The sequence below is a fragment of the Cynocephalus volans genome, chromosome 16 (assembly GCF_027409185.1).
Source record: "Cynocephalus volans isolate mCynVol1 chromosome 16, mCynVol1.pri, whole genome shotgun sequence".
NCBI classification, from domain to species: Eukaryota; Metazoa; Chordata; class Mammalia; order Dermoptera; family Cynocephalidae; genus Cynocephalus; species Cynocephalus volans.
Genome location: NC_084475.1, coordinates 36,387,284 through 36,401,094, shown reverse-complemented (window position 1 = coordinate 36,401,094; position 13,811 = coordinate 36,387,284). Strand labels below are relative to the sequence as shown.

The 13,811-nt window shown below is 39.5% G+C and overlaps 1 protein-coding gene across 1 annotated transcript in view; it reads left to right on the top strand.

Moving 5' to 3' along the window:
• Window positions 1-13,811, top strand: part of OSTF1 (osteoclast stimulating factor 1) — a 48,749-nt gene that overhangs the window by 16,191 nt on the left and 18,747 nt on the right. The window contains exons 2-3 of the mRNA XM_063080940.1: window positions 5,495-5,541; window positions 13,376-13,426. Coding sequence (XP_062937010.1) covers window positions 5,495-5,541; window positions 13,376-13,426 — 98 coding nt within the window. The remainder of the gene's footprint in view (window positions 1-5,494; window positions 5,542-13,375; window positions 13,427-13,811) is intronic.

Here is a 13,811-nt window from a genome sequence, read left to right as displayed (position 1 = left end):
GGGAAGGGTTATTTTTGAATGCAATATTTTAGCCCTGGAAAAGATGCTGGGAAGGCTTTTCTGGTCATGTCTTTTTCAAAAGTGCAATTTAAGATCTCAGTGGCATGTTAAGATGTGTGAAAAATGAATTAATGTATCACCAAACAGTTTTCTGCATTGGCTATTCTAGTTTACACTCCTACTACTAGTGTCTGAGAATTCCATTTGTTCTGTATCTTTGTTAACACTTAGCATTGTCTTTTTTTTTTGTTTGTTTGTTTTTTTAATTAATAGACTATTTTTTAGAGCAGTTTTAGGTTCATAGCAAAATTGAGTGAAAGGTACAGAGACTTCCCGTGTCCCCTTTCCCCCCACATGCACAGCCCCCCCTCCCCCCGCCACCTGCCCCATTATCAACATCCCCACCAGAGTGGTACATTTATTAGAATCGGTGAACCTACACTGGCACATCATCATTACCCAAAGTCCGTAGTATACATGATGGTCCCCTCTTGTACTTTCTGTGCGTTTGGGCAAATGTATGACATGTACCCACCATTATAGTATCATACAGAATAGTTTCACTGTCCTAAAAATCCTCTGTGCTTCACCTGTTCACCTTCCGACCCCCAACCCCTGCCAACCACTGTCTCCATAGTTTTGCCTTTTCCATAATGTTGTTTAGTTGGAATCATACAGTATGCTGCTTTTTCAGACTGACTTCTTTCACTTAGTAATATGCATTTTAGTTTCCTCCATGTCTTTTCGTGGCTTGATAGCTCGGGGGTTTTTTTGTTGTTGTTGTTGTTGTTGTTTTAGTGCTGAATAATATTCCATTGTCTGAATGCATCACAGTTTATGTGTCCCATTGTCAGTATTTTCTGTTTTAACCATAAGAGTTGTCATGCAGTAGTTATCCTAGCCATTTTAAATGAAGCATGCTTCCCAACATTCTTAAGCCGAAGGTAAGTGATAGAGTCGACCTCTTACAGATAAACAAAGTCTGGTATTTTGAATAGTTATTCCTCTTGCTGTTTATCATATGTTTATCCTTCATAGTGAGCAGTCCCGTTTTAATGCTGTCTCTTGGTGGCTTCTCCGCCATTCCTTCACCAACAGAGAGTAAAATAGATTAGAAATTCTGTGTTCGAATTTGTAAGACCCAGCTCCTTCTAAGTGTTGTTTCAGAGCTTCAGAGATGCACTGATACATATTCTGTTTGCATATCTCAGAAGCAGAAATTTCTCTTACCCTTTGCCTGTGAAAGATCCCCTCGATCCGCTTTTTGCTCTGCCTTAACTGCCATGGACAAAGATTCATTTATTGAAGTCTGGGGTCAGCCTAACTCCAGAGGAATATACAGTGTTTGGCTGATGACTAGTGGACTCACCCCCTCTCTATAGGGGCAGGGTGGGGTTGGAGAGAAAAAGGAAGGGCGTGACTGGCAAGGGGAGGAGCCAGCCAACTGGGAAGCCGGCAGGCGCCTGGTGCTGCTGCTTCTGTCATGGGAATTTGCTTATTTTGCTTATGTCAGGAGACCAGCTCTGCTGAAATCCTTAATACTATTCACATGCTGGTTCATGCAAGATTCACCTAAAGCACCATTCAAAGATTGGGCCTCTTTCCAGCCTTAATTCAGGTGAATTCCAAGGTGATTTCAGGTTATTCATGTAGCCTTCTCAGCTCCACTTTCTCTCTTTGTTACATGTAACCAGACTTTGGTGAGAAAATGATCAAGTTGGAGGGACCCAGAAGAAGCATCTAATTTCTTTTATTTTGGGGGGGCAGCTGGTTGGTACAGGGATCAAACCCTGGGCCTTGGTTTTATCAGCACCACACTCTAACCAACTGAGTTAACCAGTCAGCCCAGAAGTCATCTAATATAGCCTCCTTGCAAATACAAGAACACAACTATTTTACATTTGTGAATTTGCCTTCTTTAAATAAGTCTGGAATTGATCAGCGCCTGCTCTTGATGATCCATGAAGATGTTTACTGTTATTTTTTTAAATGTCTGCAAGAAAGATAACATAGAAATACAGAGTACCCTAATTTCTCTCCCTCCATACTCTTCTGTAAACCTATAGACCTATAGAACATTGCTCAAAGTTGAATTAAATATGACGTAAAGATGATCAGTCAATTAATTATTATTAATTATTGTTTTCTTGGGAAATATCCAGGGTTGTTAAACTGTAGTCATAAACATAATCTGTTTTCCTTCTTTATGCATTTCTTTCATGTCCTCTGGTTGTTTCTATTGCTTTCAAATGAAAGCATTTCTACTTGACTCAGTTCTGAGAATGAATAAACTAAGGCTCAGAACTTTTATAATGTATGGATTAAAAGAATCCACAAGAGGTTAATATCCCAACATTAAGTAATAAATAGGATCATTATGTGAAAGTGTTTCCTACAACTTTACACAGATAGAGTGTTCTTTTGCATAGTAGCCTAAGGAGGTGCCTACTATTCAATGTTTCCTATAAATCAAAATACCAATAAATCTTCCACTTCCTTTCAGTTGTGAACAGTTTAAGTAAGACAATCACAAAAGGTACAATTATAAAAATCAGTGGTTTAGTCACATTCCATGTATTTGTTTTCAGTTTCTTTCATTTTTATTGAATTTTACCTGAGTCCATTAGGTAATCTTTGGATCTTGTTTCCAGAATTTGTTTAGGTAAAATTTGGATCTTGTTTCCAAAATTAGCCATAACACTGCCATTCCCTCAAAAGAACAAGAAAGTTCTGTCATTATTGATTTTGGTCACAAGTGGATGGCTTCCTTGTGTAACTTCTTTTTGGAAAGTTCAGAGTCATCAAGATAATGAATCTCCTCTCTCAGAGAGACAATCAAGTCAGCAGGAATTATTTCTCCTGGCAGCTCCTCCTTCTGTTTGGTGTTTCCCTTCTCCAGACTGTGGGTGTGGGTAAAAAACAAACTCCGAACAAAAAAGCTTTTCACCTTTGCAACTGCCTATTGACTTCCCACAGCAGAACAGGAGACATGTGGTACTAAGATTCAGATTGCAAAAAGAGTGTTTTCTTGTAGACAACTAAGTAACAGGGGATCTGAGCTGCTCTCCTATGTAGATGTTCAGAAGAAAGAATGATTCCTCCTCCCTGCCCCAAATGAAAGAATCATTACTGTTTCCCTTGATTATAAAAGCAATACATCTTCAGTGTAATGAATGTACACAGTAAATGTAAAGTAGAATTTGAAGGGCTTCTGTAATCAGTGCTGTCACTCAATGTGTTTGTGTGTGTGTATGTGTGGTGTTAACATAAACAGGATGGTACTTACATACCGCTGCATAAACTGGTTTTTTTTCAATGAATATAATGTAGACTTTTAGACTCTTTTATGTCAGTGTCTGTGGATCTGTCTGCAGCATCCTTTTTTTTGACAAGTAAAAATTGTTTATATTTATGGCGCACAATATGATGTTTTGATCGAAATGGTTAAATCTAGCTAATTAACACACATTGCTGCACTTATTTTTTTTGTGGTGAGAATACTTAAAATCTACTCTCCTAGCAATTTTCAAGTATACGGTACATTGTTATTAACTGTAGTCACCATGATGTACACTAGATCTCTTGAACTTACTCCTCCTGTCTAACTGAAATTTTGTGTCCTTTGACCAACATCTCCCCAGTGGCCCCCAACCCCCAGCTTCTGCTAACCACCACGTTACTCTCTGTTTGATGAGTTTTTTAGATTTCGCATATAAGTGAGATCATGGGGTGTTTGTCTCTCTGTGCCTGACTTATTTTACTTAACACAGTGTCCTCCAGGACATTATCCATGTTGTCACAAATGACTGGATTTCCTTCTTTTTAAAGGCTGAATAGTATTCCCTTGTGTATATATATATACCACATTTTCTTAATCCATTTATCCATCGGTGAACACTTCGGTTGATTCCATATCTTGGCTATTGTGAATAACACACAGCATTCTTTTTTTAAGAACTCTATCATGTGGATGAATCAGAGCTGATTTACATAGTTTCCTCTTAATGGACATTAAGTCCCATTTTCTCATGTTCTAAACCTGCATCCTTCCATGTGCTAGCCACCAGAGCCATGTGTGGCAATTTAACTTAATTGAAAATAAGTAATATTAAAAATCGGTTCCTTAGTCACACGAGCCTTATTTCACATGTTTGGTAGCTACATGTGACTAGCATAAATATAAAACTTTTCCATTATTGCATGAAATTATATTGGACAGTGCTGTTCTAAACTACTGGTTTTCAGACTTTTTTGAATGCATGCTTTCATTCATTCCTTTATTCTCCCATTCTTCATTCATTGAGCAGATAATTACTGAGTGCTGTGTGTGTGTCAGGCACTGTGCTCGAACTTGAATATCTCATTCATAAACCAACAAAAACACTTGTCCCCATAGTGCTTACATCCTACCACCGAAAGGTCTTTGAGTACTCACTTCCAATAAAGGTATATGAGTTTATATGTTGTATGTGTATTATATTATGTTATAATAAAACGTGTTCAAATAAGAATGGGAAAGAATAAGATAAAATGTAAATAATTTCTGAAGTGGTCTTCCTTTATCCCGCCTTGGAGGCCACTGTCTTGAGTGATGCTCTTGTCCTGGATGGTCATCTCTAGACGTTCTTCTAGTGCTGAAACTGAACTGTTATCACTTTTCGGATAGATAATCCTCCTATTTTGGTATATTTTCTAAATCTATTTATTTCATTAAAACACCCCCCTTTTTTATTTTTATCTTTCTGATATTCATGGGCTTTCTCCTTATACTGTTTGAGTTTATTCTTTTACTTATATATTCATTTAGCAAACATTTACAAGGTTCATACTGTGTAGCAGGTAGGTGCCGGGAAATGACACAAGTTAGCCTTCTTGCCCTCAAATGAGACAGACCAGCAGGCCAGTGGTTATGGTAGAGTGTTGCAGAAAGGCAGCAGAGGAGCATATAAAGAGAGAGGTTGTTTGGCAGAATGGAGGATGACGCTCATGAACTTGACCTCCTCATTGCTCAGTTATTGCACCCTCTTCTCTTTGTTGGGACTTAATGGAATCACAGGTTTTTCCAACAGTTCTTTTTTTTTCTCTCTCTCTCATATTTTCTTTTCTTTTGAAAATATAAAATCATAATTCATTGATTTAAGAATCTTAAACCAGTGTAGAGAGTCAAATTGTTTTTTTTTATGTTAAGATACTCACCTTTATACTTTTAAACTTAGATCTTAGAGTTGTAAGGGCTCTGTATAGGACAGGAGCTAAATACAAATACTAATTAGGAGGAAGCAAAGTCATGCGCAAGAGGTGTGTGCTTATTCTCACATTCATTTAGCCAGTGTTTTTAAAATACCTCCTATCTGGCAAAAACACTTAATTCTGAAATAACTTTCTCATGTGGGCTTTTAATTAGGGAATTCTGAAGGACATAATGGATAATGTTATTTAGAGCAAATTCAGAAATGGAAGAATTGATCAGATGCTGTTTTTTCCTCTCTTTCAGGGCAAGTTAAAGTCTTCAGAGCTCTGTATACGTTTGAACCCAGAACTGTAAGTATTCAGTTGTTGACTTTAAAATTGACATAAAAACCTAATGTAATTCCATTTAGACACTTGCTGTGGGCTAAGTGGTCTGCCTTTGCTTTGCTAGACACAGACAGTTCACAGGAATGAATGTGCGGTCACTTCCCACTGCAGGCCAGAGGTGTGCGAGCTACGTCCCCAGGTCGATGTGCGCGCCCTCCCCATCTCAAGGTCACATAGTCCATCTTGTGTGGCTTTTCCTCACATGGTGACAGACACCACCTGCTTTCAAATCACCAAGTGACCTTTATATAAAGCACAGAGATCTCTTAGTCATCCTCCATGTAAATCTCATGCTAACCTTCCCTAATTCTCCTTGGTGGATTCTAGAAACAGCAGGGAAGACAGCACGGCTCAGAAGGTCGAGAGCAAGGGAGAGGGTGGGAGAGACAAGCTCAGAGAGTGGGGGCGGGGAGGGAGGGCAGATCATGTCGGACCCCGGGGCTGTCATTTGGATTTTGCTCTGGGTAAGATTGGAAGCGAATGGAATGTGTTGATACAGGAGTGATTCGGTAGTAAAGCAGGGAGTCCAGAGTTAGGAGGCAAAAGAGAAAGAAACCAAGAAGGGAAACCTGTCCTGGCTGACTTTCTCTCTTACATATCAGACACTGGAGCCTTCTCTCTGTGCCAGCTTCATCTGGGTTTGCCCTGCCCTCTGCCATTCCCAGGGCCAGTGGCTCCTCAGAAGGTGGCACAGAACAAGTGTCCCTGGGCATCGATTAGCTGCCATCAGGCCAGGGCCCACCTTCACATCACAACCTGTGACTTACTCACTGTGTGACTCTATTTAACCTCCTGGTCATCAGTTCCTCATTTGAAAATGGGAATAGTATTAACCGTTGCACAGCAGAGCCATGCTGTGAGCATGGGAGGAGTGACCAAGGCCCACCAAGTGATGAGCGCCAGTAAATGGTAGCGACTAATACAGCTGCTAGGGGCTGTGTGCCTACTCAGATGAGGTCCCAAGACCATATAAACAAAACGTTTCTGAAACAAGAAAGGGATTGGTTCAGTTTTTTATTCTTCTCACCAAGCACTTCCACTGACAACTCTCCTGTGTTGGGAGGTGGGGAGTGGGCAGTGTGTTCATTTGCTGGGGATACTGTAAGAAAGTGCCACAGATTGGGTGGCTTAACCAACAAATTTATTTTCTCAGCATTCTGGAGGCTGGAAGTCTGAGATCAAGGTGTCGGCAGGGTTGGTTTCTTCTAAGGCCTCTCTTCTTGGCTTGTAGATGGCCGTCTTCTCTCCCTTTCCTCTGTATGTCTGTGTTCTAATCTCTTCTTATAAGGACACCAGCCATATTGGATTAGGGCCCACCCTAAAGCCCTCATTTTAACGTAATTACCTCTTTAAAGGCCCTTTCGCCAATTGCAGTCACATTCTGAGATACTGGGGAACAGGACTTCAGGATGAGAATTTGGGGATGGGGAGCAGGGAAGATAAGACAGGTAGGGAAGTCTGAGGCCTAGAAGTTGTTATCTTTAGCCCCTACTCTGAGAGAGGGCTGCATTTCATGTCTCTGATTGTCCTTATCAGCTGTTCCCCGGGTTGTGTGACCCCTGAGGAGGAGGAGACTGGGAGAGGGTGGCGGTCCTCAGCTGCCCTCCTGGGCCACTCAATGAACAGACCATCTGCTGCTGCCTCCGTGACTCGAGAACGGAACGTGCATTTACTTGGTTTGGAGGTGACCCTGGCTTTCTCCTCTCAGTGTCCTTTGTTGGCATCACCTTTGTCCTTTCTCACTGGCTTGCTCCTCCTCCTCTGGCTCCTCGTGACCTCAAGTCTTCACTCACTTTACATGACTCTATCTTCTCCATTCCATCCATATTTTCTGCCAGATTGATGTTCCTAAAATGTAGCTGTGCTCAAACCACCTGCTTCAAACCTTTACTTGGCTAAAAATGAAGTCCTCTGTCATCTGGACCTGTTTTCCAGCCCTGCCGTGCTCCGCTCTTCCCCTTCTTGGACCATGCAGTCTAGATCTGACTCGCTGTAGAACCCTCTCTGAACCGTTTCTGGACCCAGGGCATTGCTCTAAGCTCCATTAAATACTTCCTCTTCCCTAAGACTCTCTGGCCACTCCTGCTAGAACTGGGATGCTTCTCCACCTTTGAACTTCTGCGTCACTGTTTCAGTCCCGTTCACTGGCACTGTGTCTAGGGAGGCAGGAGATCACAGGGGTTCAGAGCCCACACCAGGGTTTAGGGCCTGCTGTGCTTCTTTAACCTTTGTGTGTCCTTGAGGAAATTACCAAATCTCTTTGTCTCGGTTGCTCTCATCTGTAAAGTGAGAATAATAATAATTTCATAAAGTTCTGGTGAGAATTAAGTGAGATTAATGGTGTGAAGCTGCTGTTACTATTAATGAGTAATTGTTACTGTTCATGGAGTAGTGGTTGCTATATTAATAGACATTTAACCAATCATTTTGATGGGTTGATGTATTGATTATTGTAATTTACCTCCAATTCTCCTCCAGGGTGGAGTTTCTTCACTGCTTTTTAAAATATCTTAGTTATTATTGAATGTACAGGAGAAAATGCACATTTAACTCATTAGGTTTTTAAAAAATATTCTGTATTTAAAATGTTATTGTATTGTTTAATATCCCTGGTCCCGAGGATCCTAGGCTGTGGTTAGTAATGACACCCCAAGCCCCATGGCCTCCACAGTCTGCCCCTTCCCACCTGCCTTTGATCCAGGTATTAAAGGGGTAGGGTCTGGTGGAGCAGGTAGCCTCTAGTTCCCATGGGCCTTCCTGACTGCTTAAGTATCCATGCTGTACCTGTTGTTAAGTTTTTAATGTCATCCTAGAACTAGGTTAGTCTTACATTTTTTTCTGAGTGAGAATTTCTGTTAGACTCTGCTAGAAGCTCAGTTTGGTCTTTCTCCCGTACGACCGGTAGCTATCTTCTTAGAGGGTGATATACCACGACACATCCCAAACTAACCTGATATACCATGACACATCCCAAACTGACTTGGCCTCCTTAAAGTCATTGGGACCAAATGAGAGTGACGGGCTGACCTGGACTCTGAGGGACATTGCTACATGTGTAGCATCCCAGGGAGGCCCGGTTCAGTTTCTAGCTACTATTCCACCCTTAGGAGATAGGGACCAACCCCAGTCTTGGGGGTCCACTGGACAGATAGAATATTAGGTAGCTGTGGCTCCTGGTTCTTCCTGCCAACCCACTTCTCATCTGTCTCGATTAAAGGCAAGGTAGTCCTGGCACCACCCAGCCCTGTTTGATTCTTATTTCTCTCCCAACCCCCAGTCCAATAAAGTGTCACACAGAGACCTGGCTGGACTGGATAGACCAGTGTAAAGATGTACTGATAGGGAGAGAACAGCATTTCCCCTGTGTTGGAGGTGTGTTGATTCCTAAAAAGAAAGCAGCAGGACCCTGCTATAGCATGTAAAGTTTGCTGGGCTGCATTAGGTTTATAGCACCATGTGTAGAGGAAGGAGCCCTAGCATGGGAATCCAAAATCTGAGGCAGGAGCCCAGCCCTGCTACTCACTGTGATTCCTAGCAAATTCTTCAACCTTTCTGAGCCAGATTGTGAAATAGAGATTATACTCATGACCCAGCCCTGCATAGTGGGGTGTTGTGAGGACCAAATAAGGTCAAGTATGCTTTGCAATTAAAATGTGCTGCTGTTGGTTTTGTTGTACATTATAAGGGGTGGAGGGTTGGGGGAGGAGTGACAGATACTTTCTGAGGCCCCAGCTTTTACCCTGGTCATGACACCATGACAACCAATAATAGCTATGCATGATGCTTTTGTTGAGAGAAAGCATAGATGGTGGTTAAGAGCAGGAAACTCTGTAGTCTGACTGTCATAGTTCAAGTCCAGGCTCTACCATGTACCTGCTCTATGGCCTTGGACAAGTTCCTTGTTTGTAACATGGTGATAAGAATAGGACCCTCTTCATAGCATTGTTGGTGAGGATTATATCAGTTAATATTTGTAAATGCCCAGACTAGTGCCTGGCACATAGTAAATACCTCTGTGTTAAATAAAAACCTCTGTGGAAAATTTGATTTGTTCTTTCTTTTTATTAATTTTTGAGGCTTCAGGTTGACAAATCTGAAAAATTTCAATAGTATATCACAGGTTTTCTAAACGTCTCATAAAATATATATTTGCATAAACCAAAATTAATGCCTTGGGAATTACATGTTACTAAGTCTGTTTGGAATGGAAATGGGAAAATATGTTACCAAGTGTGTGCTCATCACTGTGACATCCCAGTGGCCAACAGCTTATTTGTTCTGATACCTTGTGGTTTTTCAAGGAGAGAAGAAAGGAGGAATGTGGTTAAAAACCAAAGAACAAGCTGGAAATATAGAAGTACTTGCATCATCAGGTCACTATTTTCCCATTTCTGTTCCATGAATATGATGCCAGGAATTTAAAAGTAGATACTCAGCAGACAATTTACATCAAGTGTTCTGCTAGTGGTTTCTTAATGGAAAATGTGAATATTGTAGATAAAGTCTGTTTTTGAAATCATGAAATTTCCCTGTTGACTGTACTGCCACCAACAGTCTGAGTTTGGTAGACCACCTCCTTAGCTACTTCAGGATAAACTGCGCCTAGTTTCTTTGGAAAAAGATATTTTACAGGTAGTACCATTTTATGTCTGAGAGCTCTTGATTAAAAAGAAAATAAACGGTTCACTGTTGTTTCTCAGGATGAAAACATAATGAGACCTTTTTTTACCTGACTGCAATTGACTGCCTGCTGTTGCCTCTGTTGGAAATCAAGTCTGACCTAATGGGTGGCTTGTGGCAGACACCAGTGTTGAATAGCAGCCATTAATTTAAAACTGAAACATCAAGGAGAAGTATCTAAACAACTGTGCTTAGTGGCATTTTCCAAACAATGTGCTTTACCAAACCACGAAGGACAAGAATTACCTAAAAGACATTGAGTTTTTAACTTTTTTGGGCTTTATTACATTTTTTTAAATTGAGGTAAAATTCACCTAAGATGGAATTAACCATTTTAAAGTGAACAGCTCAGTGGCATTGAATGCATTGACAATGTTGTGCAACCCCCACCGCCGATGAGTTCCAAAACATCTTTATCACCCCAAGATAAAACCCTGCACCCATTAGGCAGCTACTCCCCAATCCTCCAGACTTTATTGCTTATTTTATGAGAAAGACTAATCAAAGGGTTTTGTGTGTGTCCATACACACGTTCTTTTTTAAAGCTATTTGGTACTTTTTCATAACATGTCTTTTTGTCTCAAGGGTGAGTGATCTTATTAAATGTGGAAATTTTTGTGATTTTAATTAGATGCTGAAGCTGTAGGGAAAGATAACTCTTTAACTCCTCTGAAAGGACTGATTGAGGAAAATTCATTTTAAGACATAAGTGGGTGAGATTAGCTTTTGGAGAAGTGCTGAGTGGAAATGGCCGAGTTTGGCTACAAGGTGGGAAAGATCCCTTTAAGGCAGTGAACTCTTTTAAAACCCCAGTCACTGCAGAAAACTGCTGCAGGGCAAATATGTCCTGTTTTCCTTGTACCATTCTTCTTTCATCCTCCCCTCCTGTGCCTTAGTGACTTCTAAAGGAGAGATGGTTAAATGGTGTCAAAATTGCCAGTGAAAGCCAACCTTACCGTTATGGGGGTGGCCACCATGTCCATCTGGGGTGCTGTTGAGGCAAGTGAGTCCTCTTTCCGGCCTCTCCAAGAGTGATCTGGTTTGTGGCAAGGAAATACTAAAGGAAATAGTTTGTTTCCATAGTGACTTTCTATATCTATCACCTATTGGTAGTAGTATTGATCATCGTTCACCAGAACATTTTAGAGACATATTTGAGAAAATCTTAGAGGTCTTTAATTTCTTTTCTCCTCAATATCTATTTCAAATAATATTAAAATGTATGTCATCATAACTAGTAGGTTTACCTGATTTTGAGTAGCTTGTGCTATGTGTAAGTCTAGTCTCTATAAATCAAAGTGTAATGCAACAAATGCTCCAGAAAGTTGTTTTTGAAGAACTTCAGTCATTTTGGGGGTGTCATTAATTATCATTTGCTAATTTTTGTATTTGAATGCATAATACATCTAAATATTCATGTATTGTGGTTGCTTAAAGCATAATAAAGCTGATATAGTCTTCATTTATATTTAGGGGGCAATAGTTACAATAATAATATAGATCAGCTTTTGTTACTGGAGGAGAGGGTCTAGGGAGGTTGGATACCCGACCTCAACCCCTTCCTCCAACAGGTTCTTGGTTCCACTGCAGGAAAGAATTCAAGAGCAGAGTCAGAGTAGAAACTGAGAACAGGCTTACTGTAAAGAGCAAGAAATATACACTTCACAGGCAAAGCACAGGCTAACTCAAGAGTGAGCACAGCCCTGCCGTCTTCCTGGATTCTACTTTTATAGTTGGCAATTCTATACATATTCATGCTCTCTAATGAATATTTAAATAAGGGGGTGGTTCGCAGTTATGTAACTGGTTATGTTACCTAGCCTTATGTGTGCTCTATTTGCTTCTTTGGAGCATGCTCAGTGGTCAAATTTTAACATAGTCTCTGAAAAATACTCAAAATATGTTCAATGCTATCTAGCACCTCTGGGGGAAGGTCATTCAAGGATAAAGTTACTACTGAGTATGCTTGGCCACTGAAATTACATAAATCTGCCTCCTGTGGTCTCAATCTCCTGATGTTGGTGCTGAAAATAGGTGCTGCGTGCAACAGTAACTCAGGGTCTGGAGGAGGGGCTTGAGTCCTAGGGTAGTGGTTTTAAAGTAACATAATTTTTATTTATATGGAACAGTAACTATAATCAAGAATATCAAAGCCTTTCTTTTAAAAGTATATTCCGCATCAAAATTATGAAAGCAATACATGCTCATGATAAAAAATTTGGAAATTTTCTATGCATATTTCATGCATAATTTTGATCTTTTCCTATGTGAAATTTTGTGCTCTACATTTTTTATTCAACATGATGACATAAACATTTCCCAATATATGAAATTCCCTCTCAATAGTCCTATTTACTCATAAAGTCATGACAAGTGTTATCTACTGATGGGAAAAAGATGTTTGATTAACGTGCCTGGCTTTATTCAGAGAGTTTGTAGGGCATTTGGCTGGTTCAAGCCAGAGCACATATGGGCTGTGTAATTAACTAATCCCTTAGAGCCTCTTATGGTCTCTGGACTGAGTTACTGCTTCTTCATGTCTTTTAGCTCTTTAGTCTTAATAATGTTTGAATTATGTATTGATTATTCTCATTCATGAAATGTTCTCTCTGAACATGAAGAGATAGGATAATGATTTTCTCCAAATAAGCAGATAGCAGATGTTGATATTAAAGTGTTTAAGGATTGTAGTCTCATTTAAGGAGAGAACCAAGCTTCTAGCTATTTTTTTATGGTTTTAATTCTAGATATTTATCTTTTCATGAAAAAATATATATCACCTTTTGGAATTTTTGTAAAGAAAAAGTATTATTAGTATTCTATTTTGATATTAAAATGTCTTGCTTTTATTGTGGGAGAATATAAGATATGTGTGTGGGGGATTCTTATTTGTTGTCTGTGTAATTCTTTGAAGTTCATCATAGGAAAAATTTAGTTTTCTATTCATGTATTAATTTGTCAATAATGTTTTGTTATATGGTCTATATGCTGATTTAAGTGTATAAAAACCATATTGTGTATAAGGATACTTTAGGATTTGGATCTATGTAATTAAAGAAATCATTATATTCTAATTCATGAAAAATCACATAGAGTGAAACTTTTTTTTTTCTTTTAGCCAGATGAATTGTACTTTGAGGAAGGTGATATTATCTACATTACCGACATGGTAAGCCCAGTTAAAATTTTGTAATGCCACATATGTACTTAAGATATATATGATTATTTTATGTAGACATAACATTGCAAGTTATTTAAATGTGTATGTGCATAGAAATACATATGCACAAGTCTATCCATTTTAGCAAAATTTATAATAGCGTAAGATTGAAAGTAGCCCTTATGTCTACCAGTAGGAGTATAGTTGAGTAAGCTTTGTTATAGTCACAAATAGAGTATTATTCAGCTATAAAAAGGAGTGAAGAATATCTCTATATGCCATTAGGGAGTAATTTAAATGAAAAAAGCAAGGTGAAAAAAATGTAGCAAGTATGCCCTCACTTATCTGAGAAAGAATGAAAGGATATACATATGCTTATTTTTCTCAATTTAAA